At 36.0% G+C, this 15,645-nt stretch overlaps 1 protein-coding gene and 1 pseudogene across 1 annotated transcript; both read left to right on the plus strand.

The window, feature by feature from the left end:
• The first annotated feature begins 8,504 nt into the window (after window positions 1–8,504).
• LOC148580364 (protein NDL2-like) lies at window positions 8,505–10,910 on the plus strand (annotated as a pseudogene).
• Window positions 10,911–10,939: 29 nt separating this feature from the next.
• LOC148580365 (cell division cycle protein 48 homolog) lies at window positions 10,940–13,654 on the plus strand. The gene is made up of 5 exons (XM_088492045.1): window positions 10,940–10,999; window positions 11,548–11,604; window positions 12,015–12,243; window positions 12,806–13,572; window positions 13,622–13,654. Exons 1-5 carry the CDS (start codon window positions 10,940–10,942, stop codon window positions 13,652–13,654), a joined length of 1,146 nt encoding a protein of 381 aa, XP_088348171.1.
• The last annotated feature ends 1,991 nt before the right edge of the window (window positions 13,655–15,645 follow it).

Below are 15,645 nucleotides of genomic sequence, written 5' to 3' on the forward strand. Positions count from 1 at the left end.
AAGAGGTCAGGCTTGACAGCTTTACGGTTCCTTCATTTCTTCATGAGTTCTCCCACTTTGCATGCTTTTCTCCTCACTTCTTCCATCTAATACTTGCCTTATGAACCTGAAATTACTCAACAAACATATCAAAGCATCGAATGGAATTAAAGTTAGTTAAATTTAGCTATTTTAAGGCCTAAAAAGCATGTTTTCATACTTAAGCACAAATCAAGGGAGAATTGCAAAACCATGCTATTTCATTGAATAAATGTGAGAAAAGTTGGTAAAACCACCCAAATTAAGCACAGGATAAACCACAAAATCAGGGTTTATCAAATCTCTCCACACCTAAACCAAACATGTCCTCATGCTAAGAATAAAGAAGGACAAGAAAAGGGTATGAACATTTATTCAATGCAGAGAAACTATAAAAACCTATTTACATGCATGCAACTAAATGCAAAATGCTTCTACCTACTTGGTCAAAAGCAAATCAATCTCCAAGAATATATATCAAGTAAGGCTAGGTAGTATGATGATTCATGAATCCTACCAATTTGAATATCAAAATAAAGTACAAGTAGACTTGCAAGAAGAAAAGCTCATGAAAGCCGGGAACAAGGAATTAAGCATTGAACCCTCACCGGACGTGTATCCGCTCAAATTGCTCAAGTGTATAGGGTCGATTCACTCAATTCTCCTCTAATCATGCTTTTCAAGATTTATTTTTCTTCTAACAATCAACAATTATTCAATGCATGCATACACTCATCATGAGGATTTATTCATAGGTTGTAATGGGGCTAGGGTCAAGGTAGGGATGCATATGGTCAAGTGAGCTTGAAATTTGTATCTTTGATTAGCCTAAGCTCTCACTAAACACATATAACAACCTATGCAATTCTAATACACAACCTAGCTACCCATGATTCTCACTTTTTCACATACTCATGCATTCTCTTTAATTAACATTCCATATGCATTGATTTTTATTGAACTTTACTTTGGGGCATTTTTGTCCCCTTTTTATTTCTTTTTCTCTTTATTTTTTTCTATATTTTTTCTTTTATATATATATATATATATATATATATATATATATATTTGTTTTTTTTTATCATTTTTTTATTATATACAAACGTATCAATTCATATGGTTTTACATATGGTGCATGAATATGTACCCAATTCCCAAAAATCTTCAACAAAAATATAAATTACACTTTTCTCTCAACCAATGTCCCAAGTTTCCCATACCCAAATTATATACACCCTCACTAGCCTAAGCTAATCAAAGATCCAAATTAAGGACATTTATTATTTTTCACTTAAGGGTAGTGATGTGCTAAACTTAAGAACAAAATGGATTAAATAGGCTCAAAAGTGGCTAACAATGGTTGATGAAGGGTAGGCTATTTGGGTAAGTGAGCTAAATGAAATGATGGCCTCAATCATATAAATGCATGTATACATGGAATAATGGACATAAAGAATCAAACAAATCAAAGATTACAATCATAGAAAGAGAACAATGCACACAAGAATGGAAATAAGTGGTTATATGATGTAACCACACAATTTGGCTCAAAACTCACATGCTTGTGTTCTTAGCTCAAAAACCATGTTCCAAAATAAATTCTTCAAGCAAGTTCATCACAAAAAAAATTTTTCAAATTGGTAGGGTGCCCTAAAAACAAATTTTCTTGAAAAAGAAATCATCACCCTAACCAAGTAGTCCTAACAAAAAAGGAGTGGTAAAATATGTACCAATTCTAACTAACATGCAACCTATCATGCAATGCAACAACTATTCTAACAAAGACAAAAAATAAAAATTGGTGTTGGAAAAGAAAATAGTTACCCATGGAGATCGGTCGGACGACCTCCCCACACTTAGAAATTTGCACTGTTCTCGGTGCATGCAAAGAATAGCAAGGTGGATGGGTTGCTACAATTGATGAACTCCTTCAAAAGGTTGTGCGTATGGACTTGTTTGTTGTCCCATTTGAAGCTTATCCTTTCCCTCTTGGTGGCCAACCTAAAAGGAAAGAAAAAGAAAGAGAATTACGCCTACAACAAAGATATCAAGGCAATAAAACATAGGCGGGGGCTAATGCCAAATAAGAGTGAGGTTCTCAACTATATGGTAGCTACAACATATAAGTGAGAAGGAAATATAAGCTAAGGCATATTAACTAACACTTGATGCAAGAGTAAAGTCAAAGCATGAAGAGAACACTCAAAAGCATCAAGTTCAAATAAGAAAGAGTTGACACAAACAAGATTAGTGATAAGCATGAGAGCAATTGGTCCTATCCTAACTCAATGATAATGAGGTACAAAAACAAAGAATAATGAGTTAGGAAGGACTAAAGCACTAATCTTGTTTGTGGAACAATTATTACAATTAATGCTAAACAAGTCACGGAGTACCAAAATAATCCAAGGAATTCTCAACAATTGAGTAAGAGTAATCTAACACCAATGTTAAAACAAGAAACCTAGAAAAGAAAATAAGAACAAGGTATGAAAATAAAATTAAAATGCAATAAATGAAAATAAGCAAATGCAATGAAAGAGGATGGAAGAAAAGAAAATTTTTTTTCTTTTTAATTTAATTATTTTATTTTATTATTATTATTTTTTTTTTAAAAAAGAAAAAAAATTTTTCAAGAGAGAAAGAAGAAGAAAAAGAAAAAAAAAGTAGAAAGAAAGAAGAAGAAAAGAAGAAAGAAGGAGAAAGGAGAAAGGAGAAAAACAGGGTGCAAATCCACGCATATGTGCCATGCGTGCTTGGGCGCAGATGCAGCAGGAACAATCCGCGCGTGCGCGCCATGCGTGCTCAGGCGCGGATGCGGTAGGAATAATCCGCGTGCACGTGCCTTGCGTGCTTACGCGCGGATGTTGCAGGGACAATCGGCGCGCGCGCGCCATGCGTGCTTACGCGCGGATCGCCTGGCACAAAGTAGGCTTAAAGTGGGCACAACTCTCGGGTTTTAGTACTAGGAGTTGTGAAACCACATCGACGCGCGCGCGCACCGCGCGCTTATGCGCCGATGCCCGTTTTTTTTTTTTTTTTTTTTAAGCAGGGCATTCTCCTAATCTATAAGCATTCTAATATAACCAAAATTAAATTCAACAAAAAATCTTTTTGGTTTTTGAAAAATTTTCAAACACACTAGAAACAAAACTTATACTACAAGCAAAATGCAACTCAACAACAACTAAACTAATCAAAACAAACTAAGAAACAACCAACCAATCAAAGCAAAATGTATAAGAGTATAGAAAATAACAAAAACTACCTATAATGGCAACTCAAATCATTTATTAACCAAATCTAAAAGAGAGTGGAAAGAGTTTACCATGGTGGGGTGTCTCCCACCTAGCACTTTTGTTTATTGTCCTTAAGTTGGACTTATGGGGAGCTCCTCTTAAGATGGCTTGTGCTTGTAACCATCTTGGAACATCTACCAATGCTTGAATCTCCAATAAGCTCCATTCTTCAATGTTAATATCTTCAAGCTTTGATGGAGTTCTTCACAAACCATGAGCTCCCAAAGTTAATTTTCCTTGTGCGATCCGGGATCCCACACTTTGTTTTGACACCCATCTTCAAAGTGATCATCATGATTCCACTTGGGTGGTTTAGCCTTGGAATTCTCAAAGAAGCCTCCAAACAACTTCCTAGACCCATACAATTTAGCTCCACACCAAACCTTGCAATCAAACTTTGAGCAAGCAACCATAATGAACCTAGAATGATGTTTCCAACCACTACACAACTCTCTCTTACTCTTAACTCCACAAAGAGCTCTAAGTTGACCATCATTTTCAATCAAACCATATTCAAGTGGGAAAGTAAAGATTAGAGATAAGAATTTTACCCACTTGAATGTTATGTAGGATGGTGACTTAGAAAGGGGGACCTCTCCACACTTAGCCAATGTGAGATCCATTCCCTTGTGGTCTTTCTTTGCATCTTCCACCTCTTTGCAAGCATCTTTAATTTCAATTCCTTGCTCACCAACTTCTTCTATACACCCTTCATTGCTCAAACCATGTGTTGGAGGTTGTGCACGGTCCTCCTTGTCATCAATTTCACAACACAATGAAGGAGATTCATCAATTCCAAAAGACTCATTAGTTGGTGTGGAATCATCTTCAATGATGGAGCTTGCTTCTTGCTCAACCTCCTCCTCTTGGTAGCTTCCTTCCAATTCAATCTCTTCTTCATTGCTTACCAAGGGTATGGGAGGTGAGGTATCTTCTTCTTTACCCTCTATGTCAAACCCAATTGGAGAGGATTCAATTGTACATAAGAATTCTTCAATGATTGAATCCATCTCTTGGTCAACCTCTTCAAAGGCTTCAACCACTTCTTCCGGCTCAATTATCTCGCCTTCCTCCCCTTCTGGCAATCCTTGCTTCAACTCTTCTTCTTCACCTTGAAGCTTTAAACTCACTCCCTCACTATGCTCCTTAATTCCCTCTCCACATTCGTCAACGGGAGTGCCTTGGTTGCTTAGGCTTAGTCAGGATGAGGCCATATTGCTAACGACTTCCACTAGGATAGCCATCTTGGCTCCTAGCTCTTTAAATTTCTTTTCATCCTCCTCTTCTTGCCTTAGGATATGAGATTCAAGATTTCTCAATTCATGCGTGGGGGCTTCATCGAGAGGTGATGGTGGAAGAGAAGGTCCATTATTTGGGAGGAAAGTTTCATAATTGGAAGGTGGTTCATCTTGGTAAGGGTATAAAGATGGTGTATATTGAGGTGGTTCTTGAGAGTAATTGTGTTGGAATGGTGGTGGTTCCATGTGTGGTTCATATGGTTCATAAGGTGGTTGGTATGGTGGATAGGGATTAGGGTCATAATGAGGTGTTTGGTGGTATGGGGCTTGTGAGTAAGGTGGTTCAAAATCATGTTGAGGGGGTGGTTCATAGGCATGTGGTGGTGGTTGTTGACAATCACAATAAGGGTCACCACATCCATTAGATTGATATGCATTAGGATGAGAGTTATACCCATAAGAATCCGGAGGTTGTTGTTGCCAAGAAGGTTGATCAATCCCTTGAGGCTCCTCCCATCCTTGATTGTTCCATCCTTGATGCACATCCTCATTGTAGCTCCCATTTCCTACAACATAATTTGAACCTAAGTCATAGCCAAAGTAATGAAAATTCATGGTAATAAGAGAAAACAAAAATAAATTCAAGCAAGAAAAAAAGAAAACCAAATCCTAAAACTAACAAAAACTAAAAAACAAAACAAAAATTAAGCTATTCACAAAATATATAATAGCCAATAACATAGCACCATTGCAACTCCCCGGGAACGGTGCCATTTTGATAATGAGATTTTGCTCGATGGTTTAGAATTTCTCTTCTAGAAATAAGAACTTCGTTGTAAGCATAGTTCTAAACCAACAAACAATTCCCACATCAAAAAATTGAGTTGTCACAAGTACAAACCCCAATAAGAATTAACCGAAGTATTTGAACTTCAGGTCATCTCACAAGGAATTACAATGAAGTGCTCAATTATTGGCTATAAAGGGGGTAAGGGGGTTGGTTTTATATTTTTGCAAGAAAGTAAATGGCAAGAAAAATTAAATGACAAGAAGGTAAAATGACAAGAGCTAAATAAAATAAAGGAAAAGTACTCTTGTCTAGACATAGGTAATTGAGATCACCATCCTTGTCTACAAACCAAATATTGATAATTATGAGGTACCAACCCATTAAGTCTACTTCTAAAAGCTTTAAGTACGTAATGTCTACTCCTAAGCTTGAAGTACATCAAATAGGCTTGATCACATCAACCCATAAGTCCCAACCTACCTACTAATTAGATTAGCAGTGGGTTGGTGTCAATGAGTATCAAATTGATCACCAAGGGTTCTCAAATCACCAAATCACTGAGACCCAATGACTCAAGGTCACTCAATTCCCTTAGCCTAGGCCAAGAGTCAAGAAAACTACTCAAGAACTAAAGAAAACATTATATCAAACACTTAGTGTGCAAGAAAAATAAACATCATAAAAGGCAAGAATTAAAGAAACCCATGACCAACATAAGCAAGAAATCAATAATAGCAACTAAGATCAACATAAAAGAACATGGAAACATAAAAATTACATTAAAGAAAATTGAGATCCAACAAGGTTCATGAACATAAAAGCAACACATTAAAGGAAATGATTAAGAGAAACTAAGAAGATTAAGATGTAATAACAAGAAATTAGCAAGAGAAAACTAAATCAAAACAAGAATTGAAAGTGAATTTAAGAAAATTAAACCTAAACTACCCTAAATTCTAGAGAGAAGGGAGAGCTTCTCTCTCTAGAATTCTACCTAAAACATGATGAAAACTAAACTATGACTACTTTGTTCATTTTCCCTTTAATCCTTGGGTTCAATAGCATCAGAAATGAGTTGGATTGGACCCAAAATGCTTCAGAAATCGTTGGGGGCGATTTCACTTTAGTGGGCCACAGATAGCATCGGCGCGCACACGTACATGGCGCGTGCGCGCCCCTGAACGCGAATTAATATGTCAAATTTTATATCATTTTGAAGCCCCGGATGTTAGCTTTCCAATGCAACTGAAACCGCCTCATTTGGATCTCTGTAGCTCAAGTTATGGTCGTTTGAGTGCGAAGAGGTCAGACTTGACAACTTTACGGTTCCTTCACTTCTTCATGAGTTCTCCCACTTTTCATGCTTTTCTCCTCACTTCTTCCATCCAATACTTGCCTTATGAACCTGAAATTACTCAACAAACATATCAAAGCATCGAATGGAATTAAAGTGAGTTAAATTTAGCTATTTTAAGGCCTAAAAAGTATGTTTTCACATTTAAGCACAAATCAAGGGAGAATTGCAAAACCATGCTATTTCATTTAATAAATGTGAGAAAAGTTGATAAAACCACCCAAATTAAGCACGGGATAAACCACTAAATTGGGGTTTATCATTCAGCCGATCTCCAAGGAGATTAAGGTCTCCGTGGTATAGGCTAGATCCAAAAAGCAGCGTTTTCTGATCCGAAAGATTCTACCTTGTCTGTGGACTTTTGAGTAGGATCACCAAGAGAATGGATTGCTATGTACTTCATCCTCCATTGGATTGAATACCAAGGGCCTTGGCGTTCATTCTATAGCAGAAGAGGTCAATGACCACGGGCAATAGCTTTGATCATTTACAGCCTGCTGACGGGCGCACTACAAGAAAAATACCCATTCAGCCACACTTTTTTTAAGCTACATTTGAAAAGCGTAGCCTATTCTATGAATAGGCTACGCTTTTCTCCGTGTTGCCTTTTTATATGAGAAAACGATACACAATTATGGCATCATTTAAAAAGTGTAGCCTTAGGTATTTTAGAAATCACTTATAAAGCGTAGCCGTAGGTTGATATCTATAGATTCACTTTTCATATCAAAGGAGACGCTTTTAGAGAGTAGCCTATTTATTATGTTTTGGGTGCGTTTTAAAAGTGATGCCTAATGTGTTTAGAGCAAAAAATTAGACACTTAGTAAATTTTTTCCCCCTCCTCTTAACTTTTTCCCGGTGTAAAGCACACACTGTAAGCTAACACTTGGTGAAAATTTTCATTTCCTCCAAAGCTCAGAATTGAAGTCACCCTCCTAGTAGAGAAGAAAACCCTCCTGCACTGCGCGAAGAGCGTGAAGCCTCACCGTTGCGAAGATCATCGCACCCCAGTCCCCACTCACCACTCAGCGCCACACCGTCGTGAAGATCGTGAAGCTCACACCATCATGAACCCTCCTGCTCTGATCATCGCGCGCCGCCCATACCACCATCGTGAACCTTCCTGCACTGATCTCCACACCACTCACGACTTCGCCACTCACCGTCACCTGTGCCCTCCTGCATTGATCATTAGCTGCGCCCTCACCATCGTCATCTCTGCGCTCAGCTCGTCCTCTCTGCGCTCACATCATCGAGAAGGTATTCTATAGATTTCCGTTTGTTTCTGAAATTTGGGTGGTTTAGAGTTCCAATTTTAGGGTTTTTAATTTGGGGGTTTGGTATAATAATCTGGTTTATATGCAATTGTGAAATGTGAATTGATGATCAAGCCATGTATTGTTGATGAAAATGCATACTATTTATTTATTTCCATCCGCGTCTGCTCGTTCTTCTTACCTCTCCACATTCTGGTTCCTTTCTCCTTTGAATCTGCTGCTGCTTGTGCAATCTGATAATGAGCATTCTTTTAGCTTTTCGAATTAATTGTTTTAAAAGGCAATGCAATTTCATGGCGCTCACTGCCTTCTTGATTTCTAGGTTTAGCATATCAATGTCATTATTATTTTAGATCACATAGGTTTGGACTGGCTGGCTGTCATTAGATCACAGAAAGTGGTCAACTGAATAGGGTATTTACTGAAATTATTTTTGTGATAGAAAAGAATTTCAAATTTGTTTGGGGCAATATGCAAAAGAGAAGGTTGTTACTTGTTAGTGGATTAGCAACTTATTTGGAATTCGAATGAGTTCTATTGCACTTTGCTACTTGCAGGGTGGGACTGTTTCGGCTATGACATTAGATATGGGAATACTTCTTGGGGTAAGCCTTTCAACATCCTTTTTGACTTTTTACAATGACTTGATGTTTTTAAAACTTTTGGAACTAAGTCTGTTTTTTTATTAGATCACTTGTGTTAACAGGAAAAATTAATTAGTATTGTATATTACAGCCTGCTTTTCAACATATTTCTTGTCAAGTTGTTTCTTCGAAAGCTTTTTAAGAAAGGTGGGGGCCTGAAAGTACTTAAGGTGTTTTGGATGCTAATTTTTAGTTTTGTTTGTAACCCAGTTTCCGTACGCACCTGCTCCCCTCTAAATTCTTCAACTTGAATACCCTTTTTTTCCTATTTATTGCTTATTTTAATTTTTATTTGTGATTTCATACGTATATGTATATGCAGGATGCTGAAGTGAGGCAGAAGAAGCTTTAGTGTTATACTGATATTGACAGGTTGGTGTTCACTTTGTATAATCAAATTTATAAAAATATTACCAGAATAGAAAATATTTAGTTGTCAAGTAAAAGTGGAAGGTGATGTTTTGGTATCTGTTGTATATTAATTCATATGATATTGTAATGAAGAACAGTTGCTTCAAATTTTAGTGCTATTCTGAGATTGACATGTGCAATTTGGTTTCTTTGTTTTAGGTTAAGGGTTTCCATACTATAGAATAGATAAATATTATAACTCATGTGCCAGATACTTTGGACTTATAGTGGCTGTCTTACTGTGTGAAGCTTATAGTTTTATATTAATGTGTGTGTGTACTTGCGTTGACTTTATTTGAAATAGTGAAGACTGGTCCTAACAGTTTATGGATTACTATTTATTTTTTAATTTATGCAGGATCCGCAATTGGATTCAAGTTGGATAGTCTTTTAAAGCTTACTGACACCTGTGCTTCTAACAATAAGATGACACTGATGCACTATCTTTGCAAGGTATAATAACAATTGCACTATTTTTGACCTCTGCTCAAGGTCAGGTAAATAATTATTGTTCTGATTAGGGATTTTGATGATTGGAACTTCTGATTAGGGGTTTTGATTATTGTTACTTGATGTATATATCTCCTCACTGTTATAAATTCCTTCATTGATAATATTTTAAGTTCTTGCTTTTTTATCATCTTGTACTTTGTTCAAGAATCGTTGCAGTTGGGAGCTCCTGAGATTGTTCCAGATTATCCAATTCTTTCTGTTGATGACCTAGCAGATCAAATAGCCGAGGTTCTCAACTTTTTTGGGTGAGTAAGTTCAAGCTTAAAATATTAGTTTACATTTAATGACATAAAGAAAATTAGTTTACACCAATTTTCATTAGGCTTTGAATATTGGCAGTTGTTCATTTTGAGAAGGCAATCTGACCCCAACATTCTTTTTGTCTGCAGTCTTAGTGCAGTAATGTGCATAGGAGTAGCTGCCGGGGCTTACATTCTTACCTTATTTGCTATAAGTTATTATGTTGGTGCTATGCAGCCTCTCCCCTTTTTAAATTACATTAGAGTTTCAATGATGGATCGTTCAATTTTTCTAATATTTTTATGTGTTTACTGTTTACAATAGATGAAGTATAGACAACGTGTACTTGGTTTGATACTTGTTTCACCTTTATGCAAAGAACCATCTTGGACTGAGTGGTTGTGCAACAAGGTTCTTTTTCTATCCCTAAAACACTATGTTGTCTTGTAAAAGTAAATGTTACATCTTTCTTATGATTTTGGTAACATATGCAGGTCATGTCAAATTTACTCTATTTTGTGGCATGTGCGGGGTGGCAAAGGAAATGTTGCTGAAGTGGTACTATAGCAAGGTATACCTTGTGCATCCAAATTCCCTCTTTCTACTTCCATTTAGTGAGGCTGAGTTATTTACTTTTATTTATGGTGATAGGACATTCGAGGTGGTGCTCAATTCCCAGAGTCAGATATAGTTAAAGCTTGCCGAAGGGTTAGTGAATATTTTTTGTTGTTGTACAACAACTCTATTATTTCTGCTTCATTAGTGCTTCTGATCACTCTTGCTGGTTTCATTTGTGAATTTAGTTTATTATGCATATTATTTTTTATTATAAGGCATATTATTAGTGTTTCTGGTCACTCTTGCTTATTTAATTTTTATTAGTGCTTCTAATCACTTTTGATTCCAAATTGATGATTCCATTGTTAATTTTATCAGAGGAAACATGAATTCAGAGGAAGCTGCACAAATTCCTAGAAGAATTAGTAGGTTTTTAGCTTCATCTTCTGCACAAAATTCTGCTTCATCTTTAGTTAAGTTTTGTTTGCTTTCTATTTCTTTTTGGTCTTTAGTTTTATCCTATATTATTATTAGTTAACTGGTTTCAATTTCGTTCCTTAGGTTTGAGTTTCTTCTCCAAAATCCCTGGTTGAATCATGGATAAGAGCATGTTAGCTGGTTTTGAATTACTTCTAGAAGCTGATCAGCAAAGAATGGCATCCATGATGGAATAGGTTCAAATTTGTGACAGGTACCTCCTCTTCACTCTATCTGTTAACTAATTCCATGTGTTTTGATTTGTGCTTCATGTTCCTAAAATTCTAAGTTAGGTCAGCACAAATAGTTTCAATTGGGACAAGGTTAGAAGGTTTATGCTTATATCTTGAGTGCTATCCATTTCTATAAACACAGCCTGCAGATTCCCATAGATTTCTGATTTGCTATCTTTCTGCTTATATCTTGAGTGCTATCCATCTCTAATTTATGTTGTTATTACTTGAGTTTTCTTTTTTAATTATTGTAGTTAACTTGTTATTACTGTGATTCTATTCTGTTGGTTGATTCTATTAGTTGATTCATGTTCTTGTTCTTTTTCTTTTTCCATATTTTTTTTAACTATGATTTTTTATTTAGGTTGTTACTATGATTTCTATACTGTGTGATTTTTCTGTTGCCATTATCTTCTAACTGCTTCTCACTGCTCACCCAGCACCACCAGCATCTGCTCCATATTTAAAATTAACCTTTGTTGTCTATTGTGAAGTTAGCTTATAACTTCTCACTGCTCCAGCTCTTCCGTGACGACACTATCCTCATCAAGGTCATTTTCTTACCCTCCTCTATCTTCTTACTTACCTTCCTCTTGCTGTGTCTTAGCTCTTAATTGATTTATTTGATTCCCCACAAAAAGTACTATTTTTTAGAGTCTCTTACTGGAGTGCTGTTTTTGTTTTGTTCTTTCTTAACGGATGGTGTTGTGAGATTTTGAATTTTATACTGTGGAGTACTAGGCCATGTATACTAAGAAGAAGATCATGATTGATTGACTTGGTTGCAAATAGAGTTGGATTAAATTTAAAATGTCATTTATTTGTATCTAATGAAAGCATTTCGAGTTTGGAGTACAAATATCAGAATGTCTTAAAGTTTTAATTAATTTATCTCTTATATTTGTTCTTTGTGTTGCAACTTCTAAGTCAGATGGGGTTTTTGATTTGTATATGTTTGCAGGGCAAGAAAAGGAGGGATACTGTTTGCATAGCTCTTGCTGATGACACCTGTGAAGAGCCCAAGATCAGGATGAACAAAGTTGTAAGGTCGAATTTGCGGGTTCGTCTTGGAGATGTTGTGTCCGTGCACCAGTGCCCTGATGTGAAGTATGGGAAACGTGTGCACATTCTGCCTATTGATGATACCATTGAAGGTGTCACTGGCAATCTGTTTGATGCTTTCTTCAAACGTGAGTTTCTACCTTGAGCTTCTCTTAAGTTGCGGGTTTAGGGATAGCTACTTAATTTGACTTGCTTTATGGGCTTGCTCTTAGTGATGAGTACTTTAATTTGAGTATTTCTATTAATGTTATAAGACTTCGTTACTGATTGTCAGGGTGTTTTGCAAAATTTCTTACCTCTCTTCAAAGTCCTTACAAGTTACAACTTCTTGTTTTGAATAGGCTATACATGACGTGTGTTTTTCACATTCACATTGCTTGTGTTATAATTATAGTAAGCTATTATTATTATTATTATTATTATTATTATTATTATTATTATTATTATTATTATTATTATTATTATTATTTGGAGAGACAGTAGTCTTGGCTTGTCAAGCTTCGTATGATTGATTGTCACCTTTCTTGATATTTGATTGAATTGAATTAATTTGAATGCATGCCAAACAGACTTAGTAGTATATATAGAATCTATAATCTTCAGTTTCTTGGACGACATTGATATTACATGTGGAATATGATTATTTTGGTGCTTGTAAAATATTATGACTTTTTAATGTAAATTTTGCAGCTTACTTCTTGGAAGCTTATCGTCCTGTCAGAAAAGGAGATCTATTTCTTGTCCATGGAGGGATGAGAAGTGTGGAGTTTAAGGTCATTGAAACTGATCCTGGGGAGTACTGTGTGGTTGCTCCAGATACTGAAATCTTCTGTGAGGGGGAGCCTTTGAAAAGAGAGGATGAAGAGAGGCTGGATGTAGTTGGATATGATGACGTGGGTAGAGTCAGGAAACAAATGGCACAAATTTGTGAGTTGGTAGAGCTTCCCTTGAGGCATCCACAACTCTTTAAGTCGATTGGTGTGAAACCACCCAAAGGTATTCTACTTTATGGACCCCCTGGTTCCGGGAAGACACTGATAGCAAGAGCTGTTGCTAATGAAACGGGAGCTTTCTTCTTTTGTATAAATGGACCGGAGATTATGTCCAAACTGGCAGGAGAGAGTGAAAGCAATCTGAGGAAAGCATTTGAAGAGGCTGAAAAGAATGCACCATCCATCATCTTCATTGATGAAATTGATTCTATTGCACCCAAGAGGGAGAAGACACATGGTGAAGTTGAAAGGAGGATTGTTTCACAGCTTTTGACTCTTATGGATGGATTGAAATCTCGTGCTCATGTTATCGTTATTGGAGCTACAAATCGCCCAAATATCATTGACCCAGCATTGAGAAGGTTCGGTAGATTTGATAGGGAAATTGATATTGGTGTTCCTGATGAAGTTGGCCAACTTAAAGTTCTTCGTATACACACTAAAAACATGAAGCTCTCTGATGATGTAAGTTTCATTGTCTCTTAACTTTGTTGGTGTCTATACACTGTACCAGGTTGTGCATGCCATGCTGTGGCTCTGGTTGTAGGTTGTTCATTAATTCTTTAATGTTCTTAAATTTTCTGTTGCTTAACTCTAGCGCCGCTGTCCTAAAGTAGTGAAGAGTATATTTGAGATGTATGAATTTTCTGTTGCTTAAATAATAGTGAAGAGTATATTTGAGATGTATGAATTTTTACAGTTAACTTCATTCTAGTACTTTTGGATCAATATTATAGATATATTTTGGTTAGAGATAATTTTTATTATATAAAAAAAATTATTTAGTATAATTATGTATTTATTTTTATTTTGTAATATTCAACTCATTTAAATAAAAATGCAGAATTATTATACATGTAATCATATTAACTATTATGTTGTATTAATAATTATTAGATAATTATATATATATATACAGAAAAAAAAAACAAGACCTAAGGCTACACTTATATACAGTAGCTATAGTATACAAAAAAAAATAAACGAGACCTAAGGCTACACATATATACAGTAGCTATAGTATACAAAAAAAAAGAGGGACCTAAGGCTACGCTTATAAAAAGTAGCTATGGTATACAATGTGGCTACGCTTTACAAGTGATGCAGTAGCGTTGAAAAGCGTAGCCTATTCTGGAAAAATAAAAGTTGAAAAGCGTAGCCTTTGGTCCTGGACAGCGTCACTTGAAAAGCGTAGCCTATTCCCAAACGTCAAAAGCGTAGCCCTTGGTGCAGAAAAGCGTAGCCTTTGAGAATAGGCAACGGCCGAATAGGAATCACCCCAAAAAGCGTAGCCGTAGCCCAAAAAGCGTAGCCATAGCCTAAGGCATCATTTTTTTTCACCTTTGGCTACACTTTTCAAGTATACTTGAATGGGTGTTTTTCTTGTAGTGGCGGAAAATTGCCGATTAAGAATTTATAATAAAAATAGCGTTGCGAGTACAGTACTTAACTGACGAAAATTCCGCTTATCAATTTAAAAAGAGTTGTCACAATTTAAGAATAAAATACTGGGAGTAGAATTCCCAGGTCGTCTCCCAACGAGTTGACAAAAGAGTGCAATTTATTGGTCAGAAATTTTCTGAGAAATTTTTAGAGTTGGGGAATAGAGAAATAAATGACTATTAATCAAAGCAATAAAAATTAACAAGAGATTTTACATAATTAAAATAAAAGCCTTGACTAGGAGAAGATTAATCGGAATTTCTATCCTTGTTGAATTTTTTCAAGTATAATAGTAAGAGGTTGTTGCTTCTGCTTAGTTATCCTTTACCTAATAAAGGAAAGTCAAGTAACTAATCAACTCTGATTCACAAGTCCTAATCCCTTCCTAGGGAAGGATTAGAGTTAGTGACTAGAGAGTCAGCCAACAACTTCCATTTACAAATTAACACTTGAGTATTCCAACTCAAGGGTCTCCTATTAATCAACTCCAAAGTCAAGTTGGGAGTCTACTCCATTGACATGGGTGACATTTTTGCAAACATGTAAAGGGAGTAGAAATGAGACATGGTAATTAAAATTAATGTAGTAAAAGTAATTTTTGAACTAATAAATTAAGGGGAGATGATAATCAAACAAATAATAAAATTAAATGTAAAAATAACTCTTGCATTAATAATTTCCAAAATCAAAGATATCCATATGTAACTCTGAACAAACTGAATGGAAAGCAAAAGGGTAAGGAAGATAAAAAAGCAAACTGTACTGATAGAGACTTCAATCGAATGTAGTAACTCTCTCAAGATCCAATTCAAAAGCATAAAACTAAAAATCTATGAATGCGAAGAACCCTAGAGGAAGTAGTCTTTTCTCTCTAGAATTCAAACTAAAACTAAAACTGTGTAAATGTGAATGTGTGTTGAGTCTCTGCTTATCTCCTGGCTCCAGTATGTGTTTCTGGGCCAAAAACTGGGTCAAAAACCAGCACAAAATTGCCCCCAGCGTCTTCTGCAATTTAAGCACGTGACGCACGTCACGCGTATGCGTAAGTCACACGTACGCGTCGATGGTCTTCTGCGCGTGTCACGCGTAGGCGTC

This window comes from Arachis ipaensis, chromosome B10 (genome assembly GCF_059453495.1).
Source record: "Arachis ipaensis isolate K30076 ecotype BB chromosome B10, ASM5945349v1, whole genome shotgun sequence".
NCBI classification, from domain to species: Eukaryota; Viridiplantae; Streptophyta; class Magnoliopsida; order Fabales; family Fabaceae; genus Arachis; species Arachis ipaensis.

Excerpts from the sequence above, each read along its gene's own strand:
- LOC148580365 (XM_088492045.1), top strand. The coding sequence starts at position 10,940 with ATGGATAAGAGCATGTTAGCTGGTTTTGAATTACTTCTAGAAGCTGAT. Across the intron at positions 11,000-11,547 it reads AAGCTGATCAGCAAAGAATG|TTAGCTTATAACTTCTCACT; the intron begins GCATCCATGATG and ends TCTATTGTGAAG. Across the intron at positions 11,605-12,014 it reads ACGACACTATCCTCATCAAG|GGCAAGAAAAGGAGGGATAC; the intron begins GTCATTTTCTTA and ends ATATGTTTGCAG.